Source organism: Mustela lutreola, chromosome 7 (assembly GCF_030435805.1).
Source record: "Mustela lutreola isolate mMusLut2 chromosome 7, mMusLut2.pri, whole genome shotgun sequence".
NCBI classification, from domain to species: Eukaryota; Metazoa; Chordata; class Mammalia; order Carnivora; family Mustelidae; genus Mustela; species Mustela lutreola.
Window position 1 is genome coordinate 28,558,511 of NC_081296.1, and position 20,258 is coordinate 28,578,768.

Sequence of the window (20,258 nt, forward strand, 5' to 3'; positions counted from 1 at the left end):
CACAGGGTCAATGCTCCCCTAGAGAAGGGCTCTCCCTCCTGGGAAGGGGTTCCCTCTCTTGGTACCTGCTGAGAACCTTGCTTTCATGGTCCTCCCTGTTGCCTCTAACCTCATAATAGAGTCTGCAGGTCATTCTCAGCATACAGGCAGAGCTCAGTTTGTCCGCATTAACCCCTCCAGTGACTCTAGTTTGCTCCTCACCTTTACAGGAATGTTCCTCCAAGTGGTGCCTCCCTGAGCTCAGACTGCCCCCAGCCTCTTCCTATGCTTCTCAGTTAAACTCACCTTGGCCTGGCTTGGGGTGAACAAACCACTAACCCCAGTTTGCTGAATGCTGTACTATGAATAACAATTTTCCCCAGTTTTTTTGTTGAAAATTTTCAAAAATTTCAAGCTCAGTCAAGTCACAGTGAATGTATGTCCTCGCCTCATAGACTCTGTAATTAGCACTTTGTAAATCTTGCTTTCTCCCATATTTGGCCATCTATCCATCTTCCTATAGATCTAGCTTCTTTTTAAATTCTGTTTAAAGTAGAAGAGCAGACAGTGGTCACCTTCACCCATGTGTTTCATGCAGCTCTTTGACTAGGGTGTCTTTCAAGGCAAAATTTTAGGTACAGTACAATGCCTAGATCCTAAGTGTACTGGTCAGTGAATTGCCAGGCATGCTTTCAGCACTTCAATCCCACCCTCCTCAGGAAGCAGAACTTTGCCATCATCCAGGGTGATGTCTTGTGTCCCTTACCTGTCAATACCTGCCCTGTCCCCCTATTCCCCACCACGGGTAGAATACCATTGTTTTATCTTTTCCAGGGATTGATTTTTTCCCCCCTCTTATCTTAATGGGTCTCTCAGGGCATTTGGTAGAGTTGATTGGTCCCTCTTTCTTAAATCTTTCTTCATTTAGTGTCTAGATACTTCTCCTTAAGTTTTTCTCCTAATTCACTCAGACTCCTAAGTTCCCACTGTTGTCTCTTCATGTCTGTCCAGCCATTCCTTGTCTCAGGAGTTGGAGGATCCTGGCTTAAGGCACCATTCAGGAGCTAACAGCACCAACCCAACTTCCTTCATGGTGTCCCCATGTGGGCACCCAGTAGGCTCTTAACCCTAGTGTATTCCAGACCATTCATTCTTTTCCTTTCACATTTGCCACCTCCATAGTGAAGAGAAGCTAAAATCTTTCTCCACCCATTAAGGTCCTCCCAGTTGGCCTAACAATGAATTTACATGAGACAGATTAACAGGAGAAAACACAGTTTTGTTATGTGCATATGGAGGCCCAATAATGGCATTGAGACCTACAGAAATGACCAAGACAGATACTTTTAAGCTTCTTAGACAAAGAGACACATTTGTGAGGAATTGACAGGACAAAGACCCTTGTCTTTGGGAGTTTTAATTAGTAAGGAATTCTGAAGGAAATTTGGACTGTGCTGGGAAATTAGCAAAAAGTAACAAAGATTGTTTCTACAGCCTTTTTGGCTCTAAATTTTCCTATCTCTGGTGATAATTATGTCTCTTTAGCTCCTGGTCCAGGGAGGGTATCTTTCATGGGAGAAATTTATTTCCTGCTTTCAGGGAGACAGAGGAGGGTCTGAGTATCCTTCTTGCGCAGGCCTTTTTAGGTAACTTTTATTTAAAATAATCAGTATGATGGGCGTTAAGGAGGGCATGTGATGTGATGAACATTAGATGTTATATGCAACTAATGAATCATTGAACACTACATCAAAAACTAATGATATACTATATGTTGGATAATTGAATGTAAATTAATAAAATAAAATAATCAGTATAACACAGTGGAACATTTTGGGCAGCTGCCCTTGGCCACTACAGTAGCTGTTTCCATTTGGGATAAATGGTAGCTCCATTGTCTTCATTTACTCAGAGCAGAAGCCTCAGAGTCACCCTTAACTCTTGTTTTTCACACCCACATCTGATCTGGCAATTCGATCTTCAAAACAGATCCAACTAATATCACCACAAGTCAACCCCATTGCTTCTACCCTGTTCTAATCCATCATTCTCTCTCACCCATGCTATTGTGGAGACTCCTAGCCCAACTTTCTGTGTCATTTCTTACCTCCCCTAGTGATGTCTGTTCTCAATATACCAGTCAGTATGATCCCAATAAGAGAAGATGAAGGTTCAACCACAAGCCTCATTGACCCAGATCCTTCCAGAGACTCCTGTCTCACCAGTGACAAGCTGAGGTCCTTGAGGTATTCTCTGACTCTGTCGGCCTGGCCCTTGCTTCTACCACATCCCCCCCAGTCCTCTTTTTCTTGCTGTGCTCCCTGCCCTGCTTGATGCCCTGCACACGTTACCCAAGCACACATCCACCTCAGGGCCTTTGTGCTTGCTCCCTCTAGCTGGAAGACTCTTTCCCCAAGAACCACTTCTTTTCTCCCTCACTTCTTACTAGTCTCTTCCTGAAAATCACCTTTCCAGTGAGGTCTTCCCGGTGTCCCTGACTACTGTCTCACACCCTCCCCTGCTACCCCAGCTCACTCCATTCTCCTTACCCGGTGCCTTTGTTTGGGCTGCTATAAGAAAATACCATAAACTGCGTGGCTATACACAACAGATATTTATTTCTCACAGTTCTGAATGCTGGAAGTCTGAGATCATGGTGCCACCAGCCATGGTTGGGTTCTATTAGGGCCCTCTTTTGAGTTGTGTTTGTGTCATGTTCTCACATGGTTGAGAGGGAGTGAGCTAGCTATTGGCCTCTTTGTATAAGGGCACTAATCTCATTTGGGAGGGGTTCTTCCATATGATCTAACTACCTGCTAACGGCCCCTTCTCTGACATCCTCACATTGGAATTAGGGCTCAGCATAGCAATTTGAGGAAAGCATGCATTCCATAAGGCCATTTCATTTTGTTTCTAGAGCCTTTGTCCCATCCTTTGTTTATTTGTTCTCTGGCTCTGAGTCTCCCTCCCACAACTGGAATGTACACTGGGAGGGCTGGTCTCAGTTGGGTTTATTCACTACTCTACCCCCAGTGGGCACTGAATAATTTTTGTGGAACGAATGAAACAAAAAAACTCAACCTAGGAACCTAGGAAGGGCTAAGATACCATGATACAAAATAGAGCCAACTCCAAATAACATCTGAACACTGTAGTGTAAGGTTGAAGCTCTGGAAATTCTGGGAGATAATAAAATGCTTCCTTTTTAGCATAAAACCAGAATTGCCCGTGTCCTCTATGGTACAGTCCTGCTGTTGCCATTTTTCTTATATAGAGAGAGACACCTAATATGTTCACTGCATGTGAGGTCACAGACAGGTCTGTCTTCTTGAAGCCTACATTCCTTATACCACAGTAAGCAAATGATCTTCAATGACATATATGACTTGGCAAATGTTTTTTTCAAAGTTGTTGTTTTTCAGGAAAATATTATTTTGCCAGATTATTACTTATTACATTGAGTTCAGGGTCTTCATAAATAAACATGCTTGCTTTGAAGGATGTCGCTGGAGACTTCTAAATTTCTCTCAAGCACAGCTTGTTTCTAATTAATTCTCGCACTTGCAGAATTGTCTGCAACTTCATTTGTTCTAAAACTCACCTTATCTCACTTATCTATTTAACAAATCTTTTTGAGCACCTATTATGAGGAAGGCATTGAACTGGGTCATGTGAGGGAGACCCAGAAGTAGATGAGACCCAGCTTTTTCTCTTAAGCCATTTATAATCAGGCTGTGCAATTTACATTCAACCAAAAAGGTTAAAATATTGTGACCAAGTGAGTCCCTAGAGATATGGCAAGAGGCAAGCTGGTGGTAGGGACAATGGAGTTCACAGGTGGGGAAAATCTCTGCTTTACAGAAATGGACTGTTTTGGTTTTTTTTTAACATCTTAATTTTATTATTAATATTTTTTCAGTGTTCCAAGATTCATTGTTTATCACCACAACCAGTGTTCCATGCAATATATGCCTTCCTTAATACCTGAGGCCAGGCTCACCCATCCCCCCACCCCTCCCCTCCCAAACCCTAAGTTTGTTTCTCAGATTCCACCATCTCTCATGCTTTTTCTTCCCCTCTGATTTACCCAAATTCAGTTTTCCTTTCCTTCTCTTAATGTCTTAATGTGAAGATCAGAGAGCAGTAGACCAGGGCAGAAATATGGACAGGAGGGGAAAGAAAAATCAAGGAAATTGCCTTCAGCAAATTTTATTTCCCAGAGCTTCCTGTTGCTGAATTGCTGTTCTGAAAACCTGAATCTGCATAATCTTTTCCCCCAGGGTATTTGAACTCTGAGGTCAATATTCTGCAAATGAGAGATTTTCTATACAGTCTGAATAGAAGGATGGAAAAGTAAAATAAATTAATTAATTATATTTTCTTTTGAGTTACAGTTTGTTACTGTGTTTTCCTTTTTTTCACTTACCCTTGATTTGGCAGGAATTTCCAGCTATTTAGATAACCTGAAGGAAGAGAAAGTTGCTGTTCTGTTTACCTCTTATTCCTAGGAGGAAGCACTTGGGGTATTTTTTTTCTATAGAGTAGTTTCATCAGTTTGGGGAGCCTGTCAGATATAATCTGATTTAATCTGTGAGAAGAAATAGAAGAACCATTTTGGTTTCTGAAGAGAAATCCAAAGACTTGCCTGTGCTTTTCAAAAGATCTCGGAATTTTGATCTCGGAATTTTGACCGTTCTTCTGGCTCTACATTCCCCATCCTTTTTGTTCTCTATTTTCTACTTCCCGATTCCAATTATGGAAAGAATAGTATTCACATTGTAGAATGTTACAAGTGTCAAGGGTGTAAGGTTTTATAGGCGAGATAAACACAACACCAGGCAAAGTGGGCGCAAGGCAAGATTTATTAAAGGCACTGTCTGGTGAAGTTTCGGGGCTCAGGAGAAGGGGAGCCAGGAAAGTCGCACTGGGAGGAGGTGGACACCCTCGGGGCGAGGTTCCTTGACTCTGGAAAGAGGAGTGGGGGAAGTTGCACTGGGAGGGAGTTGGGGGGGGGCTTGTCTTTTATTTGTTTCCTGCATAGGTATCGGGTTACCTATGGAGATGTGACCTGGGCATACATCCTTTTGGCGGGAGAGTCAAGGGTGAAGGAAAGTGTGGGAGGAGGCTGGAAGATGGCAGGACCCAGGGTCATTTCTGTTGTTCCTCCTGCACTCCCAGAGCCGCCAGTCATTTCTGTTGTTCCTCCTGCACTCCCGGAGCCGCCAGTCATTTCTGTTGTTCCTCCTGCACTCCCGGAGCCCGCCAACCCAACAAGGAAGGAAAGAGGAAGGAGGAGGCCCACTTTCTTTCTTTCTTTTTTTTTTTTTTAAAGATTCTATTTATTTATTTATTTGACAGAGAGAGATTACAAAGAGAGAGAGAGAGGCAGGCAGAGAGAGAGAGGAGGAAGCAGGCTCCCCGCTGAGGAGAGAGTCCGATGCAGGACTTGATTCGAGGACCCTGAGATCATGACCTGAGCCGAAGGCAGTGGCTTAACCCACTGAGCCACCCAGGAGCCCCAGAGGCCTACTTTCTTCATCTGTGATCAAAACAGTTGACTCGAAGAATTTTCAAAACACACATGTATGGAGTTTTCTGACACCAAGTACATGCTCTTTCACACCTACGATCAGTTCTCTGATTCTCTGGACACAGACTGGGTGTCCAGCCTTTCAGTTCTATTCTGATCCTCTCTACCTGGAGTTAGCATCAGATCGTACAAGTCAAGGTCTCAGTCCCACAAGACTACTCCCAAAGCATGCCAGCCACAGTGTGGGTGTCCAGGCTACTCATACTTCTGTCCAGCTGAGTTCAAATTCAGAACAGCTCATGGAACTCAAGAAAACACTTATATTTACTGATTTATTATAAAGAATACTGGTCAGGAACAAGTAAATGGAAGAGAGGCATAGGGCAAGGTATGGGGGAGACACAGAGGTTTTCTGCCCTCTGTGGGCTACTGTCCTGGCACCTGGTCACCAACCCATAAGCTCTGAATTTTGTTCAAGGGTTTTTATAATCCATTCTTCATTCTCTCTCCTCTGCCTGGATATTAAGTTTGGGTGGGGCTGAAAAATCCCACCCGGGAGTCAAAGCTTGGTCTCTCTGATGTCCAGCTTCATCCTGGCTACCTGAGGTGATCTAGGGAGTCCACCTTAAGTCACCTCACCTCCTTAGAATAATCTTAGATGGGCTCAGATATATGAATAACAAGAGACATTCCTATCCTCAGGGAATAACCAAGGTTTTAGAAACCCTGTGCCAAGAACCTGGGACATAGACCAAATATGTTTCTTATTATACCAGAGGTACTTTCTCTTCTCTCTCGTTCTCCTGCTATAAATATTTTCATGCATGTGCATGCACACACACTTAAAAAGTTTCCTGTGGGCTCAAGGCAAATTCTAATGAGGCCAGTTCTCAGACGCATGAAAGAATTGGGGTTCCTATGGTGTGTTTCATATCCAGGGCCCCTTCCTCCCTTGTATGTCCCCATAACAACCCTACATAATCATATCTTGAAGACAAAATGAGAAGGGATCCCTCAGAAATGGAAGAGAAGGAAAAGCAGAGATTCTTCCAGATGCTCTGGGAGTGATTATCTGACACTAACTCCAGGTAAAGAGGATCTGAATTGAACCGAATGTCTGGACACCCAGTTCCTGTCCAGAGAATCAAGAACTGGTTGTTGGTGTGAAAGACTTGGCTTTGGAAAACTCCGTACATATGTGTTTTTTGTTGTTGCTGTTTTGTTGTTGTCCTGTTGTTTTAAGATTTTATTTATTTATTTGAGAGACAGAGATGACAAGTAGGCAGAGAGGCAGGCAGAGAGAGAGGAAGGGAAGCAGGCTCTCTGCTGAGCAGAGAGCCTGCTGCAGGGCCTGATCCCAAGGCCCTGGGATCATGACCTGACCTGAAGGCAGAGGCTTTAACCTATTGAGCCACCCAGGTGCCCCACATATATGTTTTGAAAATTCTTTGAGTCAACTGTTCTGATCCCAGATGAAGAACATGGCTATCGTTTCTAGGTTGACACTTACTATCAGGTACCCAACATGCCAGGCACTGTTTATAGGAAGATTTTGTGCAGGACCTCTGCCCTCCAGGGACCTACTTTCTGAGTGGGGAGTGAATGCTTCAAGAGGATAAAAAACCTCTTTCTGGAACATGATTGCTTACAAGCCCTTTTACATATTCAGTCTTCAGAAGTGTTCATGGAAACCTTTGGGGTCCTGGGCTCTGATCCTGCTTGCAGGGCATGCAGAGCCAAGGTTCCTGCTACAGCCTCCTGTGCTCAGTTGATGGTGCCTCTATACCTTTGGGTAAAGCTTGGTTATTACCGCTGTCTTGTCCTATAGGGTCTTGTGAAATGGAGAAGTCCTTCTTTTGCTTTTTTTTTTTTTTTTTGGTAAGCCATCATTATTTGTCACATTCCTGCTACGGCCATGTGACTGACCTGCTACTGTACACATTTCATCCTCACAGCACCATCCTGCCCTGCAAGGCAGGGCACCTGTGACGAAGCCACAGCTCAGAGAGGGAGGTTTACCTTGTGAAAAAACAAATTGCAACCAAGTAAGGTTGAAGATCTAATTGGCTTAATTAAATGATCAATTCGAGAGTTGGGCGGCACCCTACCCAGCAAGTAGAGAGGAATGAACTCCCAGGAGTTGCACAAAATGGAAAGTTTTTAAAGGATGGAGGGCAGGGCAAGAAAATTACAAGCAAAAGAAAAGAAAGAATTGTTTCAGACAAGGTCACTTTCCCTGAGAGGGAAGGGTAGGGGGTCTTATCAAGCAGATTATTTCATCTTCCACTGGAGGATAGAGAGGGGCTTTTTTTTTTTTTTAATTAATTTATTTTTTTCAGCGTAACAATATTCATTGTTTTTGCACCACACCCAGTGCTCCATGCAGTCCATGCCCTCTCTAATACCCACCACCTGGTTTCCCCAACCTCTCACCCCCACCTCAAAACCCTCAGATTGTTCTTCAGAGTCCATAGTCTCTCATGGTTCACCTCCCCTTCCAATTTCCCTCAACTCCCTTCTCTCCATCTCCCCTTGTCCTCCATGCTATTTGTTATGCTCCACAAATAAGTGAAACCATATGGTGATTGACCCTCTCTGCTTGACTTATTTCACTCAGCATAATCTCTTCCAGTCCCGTCCATGTTGCTACAAAAGTTGGGTATTCGTCCTTTCTGATGAAGGCATAATACTCCGTAGTGTATATGGACCACATCTTCCTTATCCATTCGTCCATTGAAGGGCATCTTGGTTCTTTCCACAGTTTGGCGACCGTGGCCATTGCTGCTATAAACATTGGGGTACAGATGGCCCTTCTTTTCACTACATCTGTATCTTTGGGGTAAATACCCAGTAGTGCAATTGCAAGGTCATAGGGAAGCTCTATTTTAAATTTCTTGAGGAATCTCCACACTGTTTTCCAAAGTGGGCTTTGGACAGTTGACCTCACTGATGCTGATCAGAAAATTCAAGACTGGCCCTTTAAGGCTTAAATCTCTGGGGTTGATTGAAACTGCAGTTAAGTATTAAGCCCAGTTTGGTGACTTGGCCAAGTAATTTGGGGCCCATGGTTTTTTGTTTAACAACTTTCTTGAGCTCACACAACTGGGTCTGCCACAGTCTTGGTGAGAACCTGGGGCTGCCTGATTTCCACCTCTCCCTGCAGCCCACCTTTCCTGTCCTGAGGTGGGGGAGACCCAGCTTGGCTTCAAGTGAGCAGATGCGAGGCACCTTCTGGGATGATGAGGAGCCTACCTCCTTGTGGTGGGAAGTCTGCCAGTGCAGAGACATTTGCTAAGAAGAACCGGCCACAATAGAGCCTACAGATCACTCTTTTTTTTTTTTTTTTTTAATTAACATATAATGTATTATTTGCCCCAGGGGTACAGGTCTGAGGATCATCAGCTTACACATTTTACAGGAGTCACCATAGCACATACCTTCCCCAATGTCCACAATGCAGCCACCCTATCCCTACCCTCCTACTCCCCAGTGACTCTCAGTTTGTTTCATGAGATTAAGAGTCTCTTATGGTTTGTCTCCCTCCTGATGCCATCTTGTTTCATTTTTCCCTTCCTTAACACCCAAACCACCCACCTTACCTCTCAAATTCCTCATATCAGAGAGATCATATGATACTTGTCTTTCTTTGATTGACTTATTTCACTCAGCATAATACCCTCTAGTTCCATCCATGTTGTTGTAAAAGGCAAGATTTCGTTCCTTTTGATGGCTGCATAGTATTCCATTGTATATATGTATATACCTCATCTTCTTTATCCATTCATCTGTTCATAGACATCTAGGTTCTTTCCATAGTTTGGCTATGTGGACATTGCTTCTATAAACATTCGGGGACACATGTCCCTTCAGATCACTTCATTTGTATCTTTGGGGTAAATATCCAGTAGTGCGATTGCTGGGTCATAGGGTAGCTCTATTTTCAATTTTTTGAGGAACTCCACACTGTTTTCCAGAGTGGCTTCACCAGCTTGCATTCCCACCAACAGTGTAGGAGGGTTCCCCTTTCTCCACATCCTCTCCAACATACGTTGTTTCCTGACTTGTTAATTTTAGCCATTCTGACTGGTGTGAGTTGGTATCTCACTGTGGTTTCGATTTGTATTTCCCTGATGCTGAGTGATGTGGAGCATCATGTTTCTGTTGTCCATTTGGAAATATTCTTTGCAGAATTGTCTGTTCATGTCTTCTGCCCATTTCTTGATTGGATTATTTGCTCTTTGGGTGTTGAGTTTGATAAGTTCTTTCTAGATTTTAGATACTAGCCCTTTATCTGATATGTCATTTGCAAATATCATCTCCTGTTCTGTCAATTATCTTTTGGTTTTGTTTCCTGTTTCCTTTACTATGCAAAAGCTTCTGATCTTGATGAAGTCCTTGCCTTTGGCAGTGTTTCTTGGAAGAGGTTGCTGTGGCTGACTGAGGTAAAGAGGTTGCTGCCTGTGTTCTCCTCAAGGATTTTGATGGATTCCTGTCTCACATTGAGGTCTTTCATCAACTTTGAGTGTATTTTTGTGTATGGTATACAGAAATGGTCCAGTTTCATTTTCTGCATGTGGCTTTCCAATTTTCCCGACACCATTTGTTGAAGAGACCGTCTTCTTTTCCATTGGACATTCTTTCCTGCTTTGTCAAAGATTAGTTGGACATAGAGTTGAGGGTCTATTTCTGGACTCTCTATTATGTTCCATTGATCTATGTGTCTGTTTTTGTGCCTATATCATACTGTCTTGATGACAGTTTTGTAATAGAGCTTGAAGTCAGGGATTCTGATGTCACCAACTTTGGCTTTCTTTTTCAACATTCCTCTGGCTATTCAAGGTCTTTTCTAATTCCATATAACTTTTAGGATTATTTGTTCCATTTATTTGGAAAAAATGGTTGGGATTTTGATAGGGATTGTATTAAGTGTGTGGATTGCTTTAGGTAGCATAGGCATTTTCACAATATATACTCTTCCAATCCATGAGCATGGAACATTTTTCCATTTCTTTGTGTGTTCCTCAATTTCTATCATGAATAATTTATAGTTTTCTGAGTACAGGTTCATTGCCCCTTTGGTTAGGTTTATTCCTAGGTGTCTTATGGTTTTGGGTGCAATTGTAAATGGGATTGTCTCCTTAATTTCTCTTTCTTCTATCTTGCTGTTGGTGTATGGAAATGCAACTGATTTCTGTGCATTGATTTTATATCCTGATATGTTGCTGAATTCTTGTATGAAGTCTAGCAGTTTTGGAGTGATTCTTTTGGGTTTTCCACATAAGTTATCTTATCATCTACAGAGAGTGAGAGTTTTAAAACTTCTTTGCTGATCTGGATGCCTTTAATTTCTTTTTGTTTTCTGATTGCTGAGGCTAGCACTTCTAGTACTATGTGGAAGAGCAGTGGTGATAGTGGACATACCTGTTGTGTTCCTGACCTTAGGAGAAAAGCTGTCAGGTTTTCACCATTGAGAATGATATTCACTGTGAGTTTTTCATAGATGGCTTTGATGGTATTGAGGTATATAGCTTCTGTCCCTATACTTTGAAGAGTTTTGATGAAGAAAGGATGCTGTACTTTGTCAGATGCTTTTTAAGCATCTATTGAGAGTATCATATGGTTCTTGTTCTTTCTTTTATTAATGTATTATATCACATTGATTGATTTGAGGATGTTAAACTAACCTTGCAACCCAGGAATAAATCCCACCTGGTTATAGTGAATAATCCTTTTATGTACTGTTGCATTCTATTGGCTAGTATTTTGGTGAGAATTTTTGCATCTGTGTTCATCAAGGATATTGGTCTGTAATTCTGCTTTTTGATAGGGTCTGTGTCTGGTTTGGGGATCAGGGTAATGCTGGCCTCATAAAATGCATTTAGAAGTTTTCCTTCCATTTCTAGGTTTTGGAATAGTTTCAGAAGAATAGCTACTATTTTTTCTTTAATGTTTGGTAGAATTCTCCTGGGAAGCTGTCTGGCCCTCGGCCCTTGTTTGGTGGGAGATTTTTTTTTTTCAAATTTTATTTATTTATTTGAGAGAGACAGAGAGAGGGCACAAGAAGGGGGGGGGGTGGTCAGAGGGAGAAGCAGACTCCCTGGCAAGCAGGGAGCCTGATGTGGGACTGGATCCCAGGACTCCAGGATCATGACCTGAGCCAAGACAGCCGCCCAACCAACTGAGCCACACAGGTGCCCCTGTTGGGAGATTTTTGATGATTGCTTCAACCTCCTTACTGGTTATGAGTCTGTTCAGGTTTTCTGTTTTCCTAGTTCAGTTTTAGTAGTTTATATGTCTCTAGGAATGCATCCATTTCAAATTGTCAAATTTGCTGGCATATAGTTGCTCATAATTTGTTCTTATAATTGTATTTCTTTGGTGTTAGTTGTGATCTCTTCTCTTTCATTTATGATTTTATTGATTTGGATCCTTTCTCTTTTCTTTTTGATAGTCTGGCCAGGAGTTTATCAATCTTAATAATTCAGTGAACCAGCTCCTAGTTTCCTTGATTTGTTCTACTGTTTTTTTTTTTTTTTTTTTTTTGTTTCTATTTCATTGATTTCTGCTCTGATATTCATTATTTTTCTCCTGCTGTGTTTAGGCTTTCTTTGCAGTTCTTTCTCCAGCTCCTTTAGGTGTAGGGTTAGGCTGTGTACTTGAGACCTTTCTTGTTTCTTGAGAAAGGCTTGTATTGCTGTATACTTTCCTCTCAGGACCACCTTTACTGTGTCCCAAAGATTTTGAAAATTTATGTTTTTATTTTCACTTGTTTCTATGAATATTTTTCAGTTCTTCTTTAATTTCCTGGTTGACTCCTTCATTCTATAGTAGGATGCTCTTTAGCCTCCATGTATTTGAGTTCTTTCCAACTTTCTTCTTGTGATTGAATTCTAGTTTCAGATCATTGTGGTCTGAAAATATTCAGGGAATGATCCCAGTCTTTTGTTATCAGTTGAGACCTGATTTGTGACCCAGGATGTGATCTATTCTGGAGCATGTTCTCTTCTACAAGAGAAGAATGTGTATCCTGTTGCTTTGGGATGGAATGCTCTGAATATATCTGTGATGTCCATCTGGTCCAGTGTGTCATTTAAAGCCTTTATTTCCATGTTGATCTTTTGCTTAGATGATCTGTCCATTTCAGTAAGGGGCCTCTTAATGTCTCCTACTATTATTGTATTATTGTCATGTTTGCTTGATTTTGTTATTAATTGGTTTATATAATTACTCCCATGTTAGGAGCATGGATATTTAAAATTTTTAGATCTTATTGCTGGACAGACTCTTTAAGTGTGATATAGCATCCTTCCTCATCTCTTATAATCTTTGGCTTAAAGTCTAATCTATCTGATAAAAGGATTGCCATCCCAACTTCATTTTAATGTCTGTTAACACGGTGAATTGTTTTCTACCCCATCGCTTTAAATCTGGAAGTGTTTTTGAGTTTAAAATGAGTTTCTTATAAACAGCATATCTATAGGTCTTGTTTTTTTATCCATTTGATACTCTGTGTCTTTTGAATGGGATATTTAGCCCATTTACATTCAGGGTAACTATCAAAGGATATGAACTTAGTTTCATTGTATTGCCTGTAAGGTGACTGTTACTGTATATTGTCTCTGTTCCTTTCTGGTCTGTTACTTTTAGGTCCTCTCTTTGCTTAGAAGACCACTTTTAATATTTCCTGTAGGGCTGGTTTAGTGTTTGCAAATTCTTTTAATTTTTGTTTATCCTGGAAACTTTATATCTCTCCTTCTATTTTCAGGGACAATCTAGCTGGATATAGTATTCTTGCCTGCATATTTTTCTCATTTAGTGCTCTGTATATATCATGCCAGTCCTTTCTGGGTTTCCATGTCTCTGTGGATAGGTCTGCTGCCAGCCTAACATTTCTAAGATTGTATGTTACAGACCTCTTGTCCCAATCTTCTTTCAGGATTTTCTCTTTGTCACTGAGACTTGTAAGTTTTACTATTAGATGATGGAGTGTGGATTTTGAGGGGGGTTCTCTGTGCCTCCTGGATTTTGATGCTTGTTCCTATGCCATATTAGGGAAATTCTTTACTATAATTTGCTCCAATACACCCTCCTTCTGCTGATCTCTCTCTTTCTCTTCTTCTGAGATCCCAGTTATTCCAATATTGTTTTGTCTTATGGTATTGTAAAGTTTTATAGGAGAGATAAAATGACACCAGGCGAGGTAGGCACAAGGCAAGATTTATTAAAGGCACTCTCCGGCGAAGTTTCAGGGCTCAAGAAAAGAGGGGCCAGGAATGTTGCACAGGAAGGAGGTGTGAACCCTCAGGCGAGGTTCAATGATCTGGAAAGCAGAGTTGGGGAAGTCACGCTGGGAGGGAGGCAGTGGGGGTCTTTTATCGGGCCAAGGCAGGGCATGGGCTCACATCCATATATGGTAGGGTGTTTGATGATCGGAGGCATCCTGATACTTCTGTTTCCTGCATTGGTATCAGGTTACCTATGGAGATGTGACCTGGGCATACATCCTTTTGGCAGGAGGGTCAAGGGTTGAGGAATAGGGGGAGGGGGCTGGAAGATGGCTCCCCCAGCGGTCATTTCTATTATTCCTCCTGCATTCCCGGGCTGCTGACCCAACAGGTATCACTTATCTTTTGAAGTCTCCCCTCATGGTCCAGTAGTTGTTTGTCTCTCTTTTGCCTAGCTTCTTTATTCTCCAGCATTTGGTTTTCTATAACACTAATTCTATCTTCTGCCTCATATATCTGAGCAGTAAGAGCCTCCATTTTTTATTATACTTCAATAATAGCTTTTTTGATATCAACTTTGTTAGACTTTAGTTCTTTTATATCTCCAGAAAGGACTTTTATTTCTCCAGAAAGGGTTTCTCTAATATCTTCCATGCTTTTTTAGAGCCCAGCTAGCACCTTGATAATCGTCATTCTGAACTCTAGTTCTGACATATTGCTAATGTCCATATTGATTAGATCCCTAGCTGTTGTTCCTGCCTCTAGTTATTCTTCTTCTAATTCTTTTCTTTTCTTTTTTTTTTTTTTTTTTTGTGGTGAATTTTTTTGCCTTGTCGTTTTATCCAGATAAGAATAGAAGAATGAGAGAAAAAAATACTGAAAATGGTAGCAAAGACCCCAGAAAAATAAGATGCTAACCAAATCAGAAGAGACACAAAACAAGGGGGAGAAGAAAAGGGGCAAAATGAAAAAATAAATAAATAAATAAAATTATATATATATTAGACTGGTGAATAGAACAGAGCCACCCACTTAATTTTGGGTGTATTTTGGTCTCTTAGAAGAAACTACCTCCCAAAATTTAAAGAAAGAATAACTTAAATATATATGAAAATAAGGGTAAAGACGATGAAGGGATGGAATATGACTATACAGATGAAAATTTTAAAAGATTCTAAAAAAGGGGGGCACCTGGGTGGCTCAGTGGGTTAAGCCTCTGCCTTCTGCTAAGGTCATGATCCCAGGATCCTGGGATCGAGCCTTGTATCAGGCTCTCTACTCAGCAGGGAGCCTGCTTCCTCCTCTCTCTTTGCCTGCTTCTCTGCCTACTTGTGATCTCTGTCTGTCAAAAAAATAAATAAAATTTTTAAAAAAAGATTCTAAAAAAGGAATTGATAAGAAGTTATTTGGAAAAAAAAAGAGGAGAAAATGTGATCAGATTGGAGACTAGAACAAATCTGTGCACTCGATTTTGGGTATATTTTGATCTATTAGAAAATATGTCCAAATTTTTAAGAAAAAAATATCTATACATATACAGTAAATAAGGTTAAATACAATGAAGGGATAAAATATGACTATACTAATGAAAATTTATGGAGTCAGATGCGCTACCATTGCACTACGAGGTCACTACCAATGAAAATTTAAAAAGTTTTTTTAAAAAAGGTATTTATAAGATAAAATAGTTAAAAAATGTTAAAATAGGAAAGAAGAAAAGTTAAAAACATAGAACAAGAAAATAATAAAATTTAAAAAATTTATCTTTGAAAGACAAAAGGATCATGGGGGGAAGCCATGAATTCTATGTATTGCTTTCCTCTAGCTCTGGAGTTCCACAGTTCTCACTGATTAGCAAACTTGGTCTTGGCTGGATGTTCTTGCTGATCTGGGGAAGAGGCCTCTTGCAGTGATTCTCAGATGTCTTTGCCTGAGGTGGAATTGCACTGCCCTTGATATTGCCAGGGGCCAGGCTAAGTAATCTGCTCGGGTTCACTCTAGGTAGGTTTTGTTCCCTGAATGCTTTCCATACAGCTTTGGAGGATGAGAATGAATATGGCAGCCTTTCAGTCTCCTGTCCAGAGGAGCCAAGAACTCAGGGCCCCACTCCTCAGTGTGCCCTCAGAGAAAAGCAGTTAATCCCTCCTGTCTCCCTGGTCTCTAGCCATCCAGCACTGTGCTCATCCAGCCTGTGACGTGCATTTCTATATCTGGTGCACAGCCCTGTTTGGAGACTCCAAATCCAGCAGATTCCTGCAGCATGCTCCCGCGTCGCTTCTCCCAGAGGAGGAAGAAGGAGAGGTCTCTGGATCTGCCACTTGTGGGGTCCCCACTCGAAGAACAGTGGCCCAACTCTGCCTCAGACCACAGTTTAAGGTAGCCCTGAGCTGAGAGCCCACTGCTCAGCTCCATCTCTGTAGCCAGCTTCATCACTCTGATACCTAGGAACTCTGCCACACTCAGGTCTTTCTGTGACCCCATGGGTCCTGAGACCACACTGTCCCTCCAAGGGCTCCACCCTTTGCTTAGCCTCTGGAGCGATATCCCTCAGTGGAGCAGACTTCTAAAAGTTCCAATTTTGTGCTCTGCTGCTCTCTCACTTCCTGGGAGCTGGCCCCTTCCCCCGCGGTCCTTGTTTCTATCGCTTTGGATTCACTTCTCCACATGTCCTACTTTCCAGAAAGTGGTCGATTTTCTGTTCCAAGAATTGCTGCTCTTCTTCTCTTCTATCTCTTGTTGAGTTTGTAGGTGTTCAGAATGGTCTGATAACTAGGTAGCTGAACTCCTGGGACCTGATGATATTTCAGTCTGCTACTCCTCCACCATCTTGCTTCCTTCTATATCCTGATCACTCTTCTTGAAGTCAAACAATGCAGCCCTGAGTCTTGACCCAGTGATTGAAAGAAAGGATGTTGCTTCTCTGTGCTCCAGTCTCCTCTTGTAAATAGGAATAGTTGTCATGCTAGTATTCCTGGATCATGGCCAGCGAGGTGTACACATGACTTGAAACAAACAAGATGGTCAGGGTATATGCCTACAGGACACATGCAGCTAAGATCATGATTCGGGTAGGGGGAGATTGCTGGGGAGGTAGCCAAGAGCTCACACATGGTGCCATCAGAAGAGGCTGAGCTTTGACCAACCAACCAAGCACTCCCACTCCCTGCCTTACCTCCCTGCTCTGCTCCTCATTTCAGCAGGCTGGGGAGATGGGTATTTTCTTCCCATGCACATCTTCATTCTGGGAGCCATGTGACCCTCATTAACATAGTGAGAGTAACAGGCTATGCAATAATGAGTCACCAACCCAGAGTAGCATCCCAGGGTAAGATGAGATTCTAGTAAGGAAATCACAGGTGTTGGGTATGAACGGGCTCATCACCAGGACAAAGGAGGAAAAAGAATGGTGCCCTGGGCAGGTGGCTACAGAGATGGAGCAGTCTGGAGCAAACACAGTTTGTTGATGCCCAGGGATTCCTGCAAACCAGCTTCACCAAGACTGGCCCTCTGGAAACTTTCCTTCCCCTCTCCTCCACCAACCACCCACATCAATTAGAACTAACGGTGGGGTGGCTTTCTATCCTAAATACCCCCAGGTGATTCTCCAGCACATTATGCATTGACAAATCTTCATTCTCAGAGGCTCCTGGCTGTCAAGTGACATTACTCTCCCAGCTATTCCCTCTCATCTGACTTCAGATGGTCCCAGAAGTGGGACCACCTTTCCAGATACTTACCTGTCCTCTCCAGAGGATGCAGGGATCTCTGGGACATGCTCTGTGATCCACTACCACTTGGCTGCAATTCACAAATCTCAACAGCTTTGAAAATTAAAGGACTTTTGTCTCCCTTGATGTTGTTTTTGTAACTCTGCATCAGACTCATGGAGTTTAAAAATCAAACTGAAATAGATATGCAGTGAAGGCATTTATTTTTCTGACTTAGTATCAGTATGCATGTTTTTCAGCAGAAATAATGATAAATTTGATTATGGGAGTTGCCTTGGTCCCAGCTGGAAGTGTTGTATCAGATACCTTTCTAAGTCTGAGAAGGTCTGAGCTCCAGGGAGACTGGGTACAGGATGGGGCGTTTGCTTGGGTCTTCTCTGATTATGGCACATTTATAGGAGCTGCTGAGTCCAAATGGGCTAGCTCAGCAACCCTGGCTTGGTGGTGCTCTTTGTATATAGCAGCTGCCTGTGGGATCCTTCCTGACCAGTCTTTATAGAGCTAGTGGACTCCAGGTAGGACTGGGGTATGTGGTCCTGGACAAGGGACCCCAGGCATGGGCCTTCCTCTGGCAGAGGTCACTCAAGAACCAATTTAAGGCCTGGCCCCAAGGAGATGCACCTGTGCTGGTGTGTTTAGGACTATTTCTTGAGTCCTCATCTGCACACTTGTACTGATTCAGTGTTTTACCACCAAGGCCAAGTGTTTGTATTTTTCGATTGTGACATCAGAAGCACTATTCCTGCATGAGAATACAGACTCCAGTCCAAAAACAGCCCCCCATTAGAAGGTTCTGAGAGGTTCCCCAGCAGCTGCACAAAATTGTTTCATGGAAATAAATATTCTCCTTTTTTCCAGCTCAGTTCGTATTCCAGTTGAAGTAAGTGAATTTATTTTTCCCAAGTGTCCTTTCAGTGGAGAACTTTGAAAGCAGAACAGTCACTCATTTGGCTAGAAAAACCCCATCTGCTGTGGGAGGGAAAGGCTTGAGGGCATGCAGTGGACCAGAATTAACTTTACTGCTACCGTCTGAATGTAATCATGGTGACAGCAGAATCTTAAATGTGATTTTTTTGTGCTATTGATGGTCATTTTGGAAGAGATTATTTAATTCTCAGTTTCCTTATATTTTGTAGATAACAATTAAATTATGTAAATAAGTATCTGGATCTCGTTTTGGCTCTAAGTGTATCTAATAATCTTGTAGAAGAAATATAAGTAGGCAGGGAAGCAAAGTGCTGCTAATGTCATTGTATCTGTGTGTCAGTCTTGGACAGATCACTATTTACAATGGAATATGTCAGAATATCCGGGTGTGAAGACTGTCCGTTTCCCAGATGGCCTGATTTGGAAGCCAGACATTCTTCTCTATAACAGGTAAGCATGCTGGACAAAAGGAAAAATGATTTTATTCTTGCATATATGTAATAACCAAGCATATTTACATATTTTATAGAAACACCGGATACATTATCTGTATTGAGATCATTGCTGTCCATGATGCTTTGTGAATGCCCAGGCCTTTGATCAGCCTTCTGCCCCCCCCCCCCCCCCGCCATGTTCTCTGCTGTGGCATGCAGGCTTGTATTACTTACTACTCTCCCTATGATGACCATGTCTCTAGGACTGTGCATGATAGATACATACATACTTTTGTACATATTGGCACTGAGGCATTTTTGCATGTGGAAGTAACCTTTGCACCTGAATGGCAGCATTATGGTCACAGCATAAGTTGCTGGCCAATGGCGTGCATGACTGGAATCTACTCTTTGGACCCAGGTCCTCATTGGGTGCGTTCCCCAACGTGCATTGGGAGAGTCCCACTGTGTGTAGCTGGGTGCATGAGATCGTCATCTCTAGCTGTGCTTGGAAGCTTGTGATACAGGTCGAGTGACAGAAGGCACATAACAGTCCTATTCTAATAGTCCTCCTGCTCCTGAGGTCAAGAAATGAGGGATTCATTAGTAATCCAGGACATTCTGATTTGTAGACTAGATGCCCAAAAGCCAAGTATTCAGGCAGAGTAAATTTCTAGAAGCACAAAATTTTGGACTAAGCTACATGATCAAAATAGGGATCCAGAACATCTCTTTCCAGTAAGGTGTAGAATATGATAATGAATTTAATATAAAAGAAAGATGTTTTAATGTAAAAGAAAGTGGGAACTGCTGCCTTTGGTCCTACCTGGAAAAGAAGGAAGCCCCATGCCTTCCTGACTTAGGAAACAGTGTGACCAATGTGACCATTGAAATCAAAGGCCCTTGCCTTTGATTTCCACAGAGTGGTTCTGGGACCAGCTGATATGTTTGTCCTATATTGACTGCTTCCAGGAGGCTGGATGATTCTTATCTTGTATCAGCTATTAATTTGCTGGAGATTACATTTCATTTGAATTATTGGGACTGTTTTTAGAAGAATATTATCCCTTCCTGATTTGCTGCCAGACTTCAGCTCCTTAAATTAGTTCCAATACCTGAGTTTTGCAACATGTCTAAAGTCAGAGTACGTGGTCCCCTATGGAGTAGGTGAAGCACATGAAATCCTATGGCTCATCTTTTGGGTCCTCAGTGTCCCAGGACTGCCATAAGAAAATACCACAGACTGAGTGACCAGAACAACAAGAATTTGTTTTCTCACAGAATTGTTTTTTTGTTTTTGTTTTGTTTTGTTTTAAGATTTATTTAACAGAGAGAGAGAGAGAGATTACAAACAGGCAGAGAGAGAGGGGGAAACAGACTCTCTGCTGAGGAGAGAGCCCGACATAGGACTCGATCCCAGGACCCTGAGACCATG

The 20,258-nt window shown here is 42.2% G+C and overlaps 1 protein-coding gene across 1 annotated transcript in view; it reads left to right on the plus strand.

Moving 5' to 3' along the window:
- CHRNA7 (cholinergic receptor nicotinic alpha 7 subunit) overlaps positions 1-20,258 on the plus strand; it is a 115,262-nt gene that overhangs the window by 46,670 nt on the left and 48,334 nt on the right. Inside the window, exon 4 of the mRNA XM_059180213.1 lies at positions 18,730-18,839. Coding sequence (XP_059036196.1) covers positions 18,730-18,839 — 110 coding nt within the window. The remainder of the gene's footprint in view (positions 1-18,729; positions 18,840-20,258) is intronic.